Genomic DNA, 9,680 nt, shown 5'->3' on the forward strand with positions numbered 1-9,680 from the left:
GGTGTTTTCATCAATCCAAATGCTTTACATATGTCACTTGTTTCTTCTTGAGACTTTGAAAATATGCTTAAATTCAGGATAGAATGTTTCCAATGTCTATTCCAGTCCACCAGTCTATTCCGATGCTGAAAGACAATGGCTGTTTTACCGTCCACATGGGCAGCAAAAGGGACAGAGATCTGTCCCGGTGTGTATTTGACCTTATTCACAAAAAACACAGAATATTAGTAAAATAATCCGTGAGCATTGCAGCATACTGCAGTTGTTATAGAATGCTATAAAACACATATGTCACTTGGTGCGCCAAGTTATGCTTGCTTTTGATATGGCATCAGAGGGCACACCAACTCTGACTTGTACCAGTATTCTATAATGGAATCTCGGCAGCACAATGCCATTATAGAGTTGGTGCTAAGCGTCGGGCATTGAGGTGCCTAGACTTAGGCTTCATCAGGGCCACCGAGGGGGGGGGGGGGCGACAAAATTCCCCGGGCCTCCAAGGGGGGCCCGGCACCGGGGTCAGGCCGCCGGCACTGCAGTTCCTGGTCTCACTTGCCTGCCTCCTTTGCTCCGGGCCCCCTGCATTCGAAGCGGCAGTCACAGATTGCCTCCCTTCGGGCCTTCCGTCCCTATGTCCCGCCCTCGCGGAAACCGGAAGTTACATCAGGTGAGGGCGGGACACAGGGAGGGAAGGCCAGAAGAGAGGCGATGTGCGACTGCCGACTTGAATGCAGGGGGCCCAGAGCCATGGAGGCAGGCAGGTGAGACCGCGGACTGCAACAGCGGGGGGGAGCGACGGGAGGCGGAGCGGCCTTGCTCCGGGCCCGGCCTAGTTTCTCGGCGGCCCTGGGCTTCATCAGACATCAAAACACACCCATCTACTTGGTGAGACACCAAAGACCTGTAAAGAAATAGATTTTAAGAGCACTTGAATCAAGGCTGTGACGTTCTAGACAAATATAACTGAGAAGGGGGTTCCAGAGCGGAGGAGCTAGAATGTAAAATGCCTGACTTATGTGTGGATGCAAGTTGGGCAAAGAACAGGGTGGAATATCAAGCAGTTTGGCAGTATTAGAGCAAGGTGGACAGGAAGAAGTCAGAAGAATAAGAGCATTATGCAATCTTGCTCCTAATGTACTGACCATTTATCCCCCTCTTTACTATACAAAATGGAGTTCCTCCCCCCTTTCCCATTGTATTCAAAATGTCTCGTTGTATATCGTCTTCTCTTCTTTCCTCCCTCCTGTTTTACAGATTGTAAGCCGCCCAGATAGCTCATTCTGTTGGGCGGGATAGAAAGTCCTCGAAACTTGATGCTTTAAAGGCCGTGGTGAAGGATCTTATATTCACACTTAGTTTAATTTATATGGCTATAATTGTATTGGTTGTAATGTAATCCTTTATAAAACCAAATAACTTTGACACTGTATTTAGGACTGTCAAAGACCTGGTCATGGCAGACAAAAGGAGATAACCTACAGAGGGATATTTAAGCCAGCATGTGAATTGTAGAACTCTTTATTTTGGCTTGGTTAATTTATTTTCTATTTTTATTTTTATAAGATCCTCTATTGTATCGTTTTTCTCTTAGGGCAACTAGCAAGAACTTGAAGTGATGAACATAAAAAGGTGAGTCTGCATTTTTTACTCTGCAAGATAGCAATTAGCAAATGATGGGGTCCTTTTGCTAACCTAAATCCAACAACACAAAGAAATCCAAACTTGTATTGAACTTTATATTCGTTATATAACTTCCCTCTTTTTGATCCCTTGATGTGTCTGTTTATATCTATTTCATTGTAAATAACTTCAATCTATATTTGTTTCTTCACAGTAGGTGGCTATCGCCTCACGGCACTATGTAAGCCACATTGAGCGTTCAAATAGGTGGGAAAATGTGGGGTACAAATGTAACAAATAATAATAATAACCTGTGATAAAAAGTGTCCATACTTGGGCCTTTCCCACATGCTAAGGCCATTTTTACCACAAACGGCTGATTTCCTACTTTTTTGTATTAATGACGTGAGCTAATGTTGCCATTGGCGTGCAGCCATTTTTACAAAATTACCGCACAAGCACAGAAGCAGAGCCAGGTTGATGGCGCGGGGGCAGCAAGAGCGGATTTCCACCGGCGCACATTTTCAGTGCAACACGATGAGAAAAAATAGGCGCTGGCACCGGCAGAACTTTGTTTGGGGGAGCGGCCGCTCCCCTGGCGCCCCCACCTAGCTACACCACTGCACGAGTACTTACCACCACCTATTTTGTAGGCAGTAAGGGCTCCTGCGTTAGGGCGCAGTAACAATAATGCACTATCTGGCTAGCACAGGAATGCCCACTCTCCACCCCTGACAACCCCCTTTCAAAAAAATTAGAACATTTTTTAGCATGCAGTTAGCACACTCAAGGGCGGTAGGGCTACCCGTGCGTCAGAACAGTACTACTGCCAGGTGTGTCCAGGTGCCCTGCAGTAATTCTGCCCTTGCCACATGCCATTTCCCGTGCCAGAAAATATAGCACGGAGGGGAGGGGTGGGGAATAGGCATACCTAGTGGAAATTGGGAAGTGGACAGCCATTGCCACACGTTGCCTGATTACCACATGAGTAACGTGTGAGGCCTTATCACCTTCTAAATATTTATTTGGATTTTGCTCACACCTTTTTCGGTAGTAGCTCATGATGAGTTACATTCAGGTACACTGGATATTTCTCTGTCCCAGGAGGGCTCACATTCTAAGTTTGTACCTGAGGCAATGGAGGGTTAAGTGACTTACCCAAGATCACAAGGAGCAGCGGTGGGATTTGAACCTGCCACATCTGGATTACAAGACTGGTGCTCTAACCACTAGGCCATGCCTCCACCTCAAATAGGTGGCGGTAAGGGCTCATGCAGTAATCCCTGCGCGCTGATTGGGAAATTAGCGTGTGGCTATTACAGGCAGATATGGAAAATCTGCCATTTTACCACCACAGTAAAAAGTGGCTTGGGTGCGGTGCAATCCCACGCACCCACAGTACCGCAGACCACGTTTTACAGCTGCTTAGTGAAAGGACCCCACAGATTTCAGAGTTACCACAGGATGCCTGTGCCACTGTCTCAGCATTCAAATTGTTGTGACAAGAGCAGTTTGCTGTTTTATAGGGGTGCGCATTCAGTTCGCTTGAGTACCTGAAAATTTAGTGCACATGCAGAGCACCCAATTGATTTAAAATATGACTGTGAGCTCGAGAGGCCAAAGAGTGAACACACTGCCCCCAAACTACATAAAAGTGATGCTGAGATTTAAAGGTTAGTTGCATGGCTGTAAGCTCCAGCAACAGCAATGCAAGGAGTCTGTTCCTCCAATGTCAACAGTGTGGGGCTTCAGACTTTGTCCAATTCTGCAAAATACACTCCCTCCCTACTATACAAGCCTTCACCACCCAAGTTACCTGAGATTTAGTCCTAACCCCCGAAGAGGAGACCCGACCCAACAGAATACCACTCAGGAGAAATGAAATACTGTGGTGTAATATATGCTCTCCATATGGAGAATCAAAGCCCTCCAAAAGAACTTAACCAACCTGCACTCTCAAAAAGCTTGACAAAAAATATTAGGAAGTTCCCCACATTTAAGACACACAAATGTCACCATACCCCATGGAATGTAGTCTAGATTGCGAAACATAAGCCTGAAAAAGTACCCGATATTGATACTCTCGAAGTTCCACATCGAATACCCACATTGGGACATGGCGAATACATCGCAGAAGGTCCCGAGAGCAAATCTGATAGTGCAAGTCCGCTGACCAACAAATGGCTAAGACCTGAAGATCACGTAAAGGACAAGCAGGAAATAATCGTCTCTGTAGCAAAGACATTGAAATAGGATCACCTCGAAAAATTCCTGTAATCTAGAAACCAGATTGCTGCAGAGGAGCGAGGAATCTTAAGGATGCAATATAATGGGTAAGTTATTGAAATGCATAAAGGGTTGCAAAATCCTGCTCACCTGGAAATAAATCAGCCACTGAACAAAGAGTGCCAGCCAAGGAAAGAAAGTGAGACAACTGACAAAAACCTCTTTGCACCCAAGTCAACAACGTATGGTTATCAGAACCCGCAGAAAAATCCAAGTTTCCCTGGACTGGTAACAAACCACTACAGTGAGGATTAAACGTCCACAACCGAGCAAGATCCTGCCATACTGCCCGAATGGGTTTAATCACACACTCGTGCGCAGGTAGGACAGTAAAACCAAAGCCTTAGCATGTAAAGAAGATGTAGAGGACAGCCGAAAGCAGATTCCATAGACAATGGGGTGTAATTGCCCCCCCCCCCCCCCCCCGAGTAAGCCAATCATACAAATGCTGCAGCTTGCAGGCCATATTATATAACTTGAAATTTGGCAAGCCTAATATATGCCAATTATCCACCAAAAATTGAAATTTGATCTTCAGGGTTTTGCCCCCCGCCAACAAAAGCGAGAGACTAGTTTATTAAGAGAATTCAAACCTTTTGAGGTAAGATATAGAGGAAGGGTTTGCAAATAGTACAACCATTTGGGAAAAATGACCATAGTAAAAGGATTTATATGCCCCAACAAAAATAATGGAAGACTAGACCACTGTCGCAATTTGGTCCCTGTGGTTTTTTAATAAAAAGAAACACTGCAGGATGGCATTGCACAGGGCAGCCAAGCCAACCCTGCAAATGAGCACAAACTGCTCTCCAATAAGTCTGTGCCTTGGAACGCAACCGCCAAATGTGCTCCATAGTTCCTGAAAACATATGCTTCAATCTAGCTAGGTAAGATACCAGCGATAAAAAACGTTAATGGCATTTTCTTTAACAGGCACTGCAGTTGAAGACTTCAGTAAAAGCCTTTTTCATAACAAGCCAGTCATCCTCAGGTATAACAACCCCCAACTCCTGCTCCCAGTTAAGCCTGTAAAGAGTATATGGATGAACTTGTGTACACAAAGCAGAGTACAAACATGTAATAAGGCCTTTTGTACCCCTAGACTCTTCACACAAACCGTCCAAATAAGAGTTTTCTTGCACAGTACAGCTCTTAACAGAGCTAGTGGTTCCATAACTAAGGCAAACAAAAACGGATAAAGAGGACACCCCTGATGAGTATCACGGGTGAGAGGATACAAAGCAGAATTGCCACCCATTAATATGGACACAGGCTTTCGGTGACTCATAAAAAGCCTTGTATGCAAAGGCCCAGTGTACCCTATAGAAGTCCTTCTTAGCATCCAGACCAAGAAGGCACATGGGTATCCCCTCCCTCCCTCCAAGAAAGACAGATAAGATCCACCGTGCACTGCACATTATCCATAGCCTGGTGCTTAGCCACAAACCCAACTTAGTCTGGGTGAACCAGATCGGGAAGAACCATGTCCAACTGATTGGCCAATATCTTAGCCAAAATCTTGATGTCACATCAGAATTTAAAATGGAAATGGGGTAATAAGAAACACATTCGGTTTTATCCTTCTTAGGCTTCATGATAACTGCCACCCAGGCCTCAATCATAGAAGGAGGTAAAGGGTCCCCTTCTCTAACCGAGTTCAGAATCAGGGCCATACAAGAACGTAAGACCTTTGAAGTCAGAATGATTGAATATTTTAACACCCAACAGAAAGGACTTAACAAGGATCTGGGGTTCCTAGCCCATTATAAACCATAAAGCTGTATGTCTCTGTTGATCACCCTCCCCTCACCTATCCACACCCACCCTGTTAGAATATCAATGATATGCTTTGATGTCCCCATGCATACCTCCGACCCACCCCCATCCTCCCACCCTGTCAGACTGTCATAGTAATGCTTGAATGTTTTCACTTATATACACTGTCAGCTAGCACATTTGCTTATTTCCGATCTGAGGAAGAAGGGCAACCTTCGAAAGCTAATCAAGAAATGTATTAAATTATGTCCAATAAAAAAGGTATCATCTTATTTTCTTTTCCATGTTTTATTTTGTTTGATTTCTATTGATAACCTTAAGAGTGGACTAACACGGCTACCACACTCCTCTACTTAAGAAGCTTAGCTGAAATTGGGTGGCGGGGGGAAGAGGGGTTGGTGGTTGAGAGGCTAGGATAGGGGAGGGCAGACTTATACGGGGACTGTGCCAGAGCCGGTGATGGGAGGCGGGACTGGTGGTTGGGAGGCGGGAAATACTGCTGGACAGACTTATACGGTCTGTGCCCTGAAAAAGACAGGTACAAATCAAGGTAAGGTATACACACATGAGTTTATCGTGGGCAGACTAGATGGACCGTGCAGGTCTTTTTCTGCCGTCATCTACTATGTTACTTCAAGATATGTGAAATTTGACTGGGATTGACACCATATTCTTTAGCAATAGATGTTTGACTTTGTTTTCTAATTTTTTAAGAACTTCAATTCGTTCAGCCAGTGTACACTCTAGCAATATTCTTTCGCTTATTCTACCTGTGGCAGCTAAAGGGGCAGTAAATTTGAAATCTCGTTGGTTGTCACGCGCCAATCAGCTTCCATATTCCATGCGCGCACTTATGCGGAGTCTTCCATGCAGAGGAGTGGTCTTAAACCATGCATATAAGCGAATCTTGCACTTATCAGTGGTGCGCTAAACCGAAGTTTGTCCCCATAGAAATTGATGGTGCCAAAAACGGGACCGAAGTACGGCATGCAGTTAAACAGAGCACGCGCTTATCCTACATGCACTTAAACAGAGTGCACTGTGTTTGTTATTGTGTGCGCCAAGATTGCATTATTTATTGGGATTTATTAACTACCTTTATGAAGAGATTCACCTAAGGTATTCATCGGGTATAACTGCCCATATGTGGTTGGCATGGTGGTGAATTGCCGACTGCCTTATTTTTGAGATACCAGTGTTTAATCTGCATGGTGTGGCAGGTGCAGCTCCGGCTGCCTTTTTGGGCAGTCTGGATGGACAGTGTGCGTCTTTATCTGCTGTCATTCACTATGGGACAGATGTTCAACCTGTGGCAGTCGGCGGTTTTTAAGCCGCTTAATATGGCTGAATTAACTCTAGATATTCAGTCAGGGGCGTAGCCAGACATCCAATTTTTGGATGGGCCTGAGCACAAGATGGGTGGGCAGAAGAACTCCGCCTTGTCCCACAAGTGATTTGGTCTCTCCCTCTCTTGCCTGCATGCCATATGGTGTCTCAAACATCCCCCTTCCCTCCGCATACCTTTTAAATAGCAGATTTTCACCAACAGCGAGCAGCAACTAATATACACTGCTCATGCTGGCCCCACAGCCTTCCCTCTGATGTAACTTCCTGTTTCCGCATAGGCAGGAATACATCAGAGGGGAGGTTATGGGGCCAGTGCAGGCAGTATGTATGCTCACTGCAGGCAAAGATCTGCTATTTAAAAGGTATGCAAGGAGGGACAGTTGTTGAGAGTTTTCGGCTAGTGGGACTTGGGGATCCATTCCAGCCACATCATAGGTGTGCTGATACTGGGTGGGCCTGGGCCCACCCGAGCCCACCCTTGGCTACGCCACTGTATTCAGTGCTGGGCCAGAAGCTAACCGGGTACCGACTAATATTCAGACCAGTGCCTAGTTAGCTTGGTGGATAAAATCAGGAAAGCCTTTTTTTCTATCCGAACCTTATCTGCTTACTTAGCCAGTTAGGGTCAGATTCTATATATGGCGCTGAAAAAAAACAGCACAGCGCTATTCTGCAAACCTCACCTAAAGTAGGTGTGGTTTATAGAATATGTGTAATGGCTGTCCACTGACTGTAATTTAGGCACAGCTATTTACCCCAACTAAAACCTGGTGTAAATGCCTATGTCTTATTCAGGTGTGGATCGAGCATATTCTGTAACACTGCGCATAATTTCTAGGAATGCCCATGCCCCTCCCATGGCCACACCCCCTTTTGTGATCTGCGCATTAGAATTTACCCGCACCACTTTACAGAATACACTTGGAACATTGTGCATGTAAATTCTAATTATTGCCAATCAGTGCCAATAATTGCTTGTTAGCAGCCAATTATCGGCGCTGATTAGCTTGTTAAACAATTAAATTGCATGCACAAATCAGCTATGCGTGCAGATTTGCTTAAGCAACTTTGGTCGCCATTTATAGAATCCGGGCGTTAGTGGACTGAATATCACTGCTAACTGGTTAAATTCCTGCTGTGCCCAGGCTCTGCTCCTGGACTGCCCTGACACTAGCCAGACAGTGCCTGGGTGGTCACAGGCAATATTCAGTGGCACCAATCACTTGACCAATGTCTAGCTTAGTGGGGTTTAACCGGGAAGGAGTCTCTCCTTTGGAATTTTGGACACTCTGTTGCTATGTTACTTCACATCAGGGGCGTAGCCAAACTTTGGCGGGAGGGGGGTCCAGAGCCAGAGGTGAGGGGGCACATTTTAGCCCCCCCCCCAGTGCTGCCGACCCCACCGCCACCACCACCACCACCACCACCAACAACAACTTTGACCCTCCCCCCCATGCCGACGACCCTCTCAACCCCCCCCCTCCCGCCACCAACCCTCTCCCGCCGTCGCCTACCTTTGCTGGCGGGGGACCCCAACCCCCGCCAGCTGAGGTCCTCTTCTTCCTGCGCAGGGCTTTGTTCTGTTTCTGTGAGTCTGACGTCCTGCACGTTGTATGTCGTCAGACTCACAGTTACAGAGACGTCCTGCAAACAGAACAAAGCCTTGCACTGGAAGAAGAGGACCTCGGCTGGCGGGGGTTGGGGTCCCCCGCCAGCAAAGGTAGCGGACAGCGACGGCGGCAGGGGAGGGTTGGCAGCGGGAGGGGGGGGTCGAGAGGGTCATCGGCAGGGGGGTCCAGGGCCAAATCTACGGGGTCCCAGGCCCCCGTGGCCCCACATAGCTACGCCACTGCTTCACGTTACCCTTCAAATCTTCAAAAATGTTTTCTCTCTTGCTTTGTCTTGCAGTGAACTGCTGTTTAATAGAAGACCAATTCTTCTCCCTGGACATTCACTAGAATCGTGTACTTACTACTGCCACAAGGCATTAACATTCTGAAAAGCTCTGCTGTGTCCTTCTCTGTGGGGATGACACTGCCACTTCACAGCGGCTTCTGTATCCAGGGAGACCCAGTCGTTCAGCAGCGTAGGCAAGTTGGCTTTTGCCATGCCTTTTTATCCAGCTGTGCAGTGTGTCTCCCGGTCAGCATTCAAGAGGTACAGAACATCTGAACCAGCTTTGTGGATCCGTTCAGCTTCTTGAAAAATGGCGTTCTTGTGAACTCTTTCATGATCCTGGTGCAGTTTTCTTGTAAGGAAAAGAATGAATGCAGTGCATTTTTAAAAACCTTTTCTAATATTTTTTGCTTTCTGTAGACATTTGCAAATGTACAGAGTCTGGATCCATACCAGTGGTTTACGTACTTTTGTTTTACGCTCCTGAAGGATCATATCAAAAGCATTAAGGCGTGCTATGCAACACCTGGAGGTCAAGTCAAAATGCAATCAGGTCTGGTTAAATCACATGTATTTATATGCAGATTTTTTTTTTTAAATGCATGAAGAGATATGATTAGTGGGGCCACAATTTTGCAACATTATGAAGTATCCAAAAGAGAGGTGAAACCTCTACAGTGCCCCACCCCCACCACCAAGCTGAACAGAATCGATTGCAACTTGAGAAATATACCAAGGGCTGGAAATTTCTCAAA

General features: G+C 46.2%; 1 protein-coding gene across 1 annotated transcript in view; it reads left to right on the forward strand.

Annotated features, from left to right (window-relative positions):
* Positions 1–9,476, forward strand: part of LOC115456778 (rap1 GTPase-activating protein 2-like) — a 77,885-nt gene extending 68,409 nt beyond the window's left edge. The window contains exons 10-11 of the mRNA XM_030186069.1: positions 1,592–1,629; positions 8,938–9,476. Coding sequence (XP_030041929.1) covers positions 1,592–1,600 — 9 coding nt within the window. The 3' untranslated portion in view covers positions 1,601–1,629; positions 8,938–9,476. The remainder of the gene's footprint in view (positions 1–1,591; positions 1,630–8,937) is intronic.
* Positions 9,477–9,680: the final 204 nt, after the last annotated feature.

Source organism: Microcaecilia unicolor, chromosome 13, assembly GCF_901765095.1.
Source record: "Microcaecilia unicolor chromosome 13, aMicUni1.1, whole genome shotgun sequence".
Classification (NCBI taxonomy): Eukaryota; Metazoa; Chordata; class Amphibia; order Gymnophiona; family Siphonopidae; genus Microcaecilia; species Microcaecilia unicolor.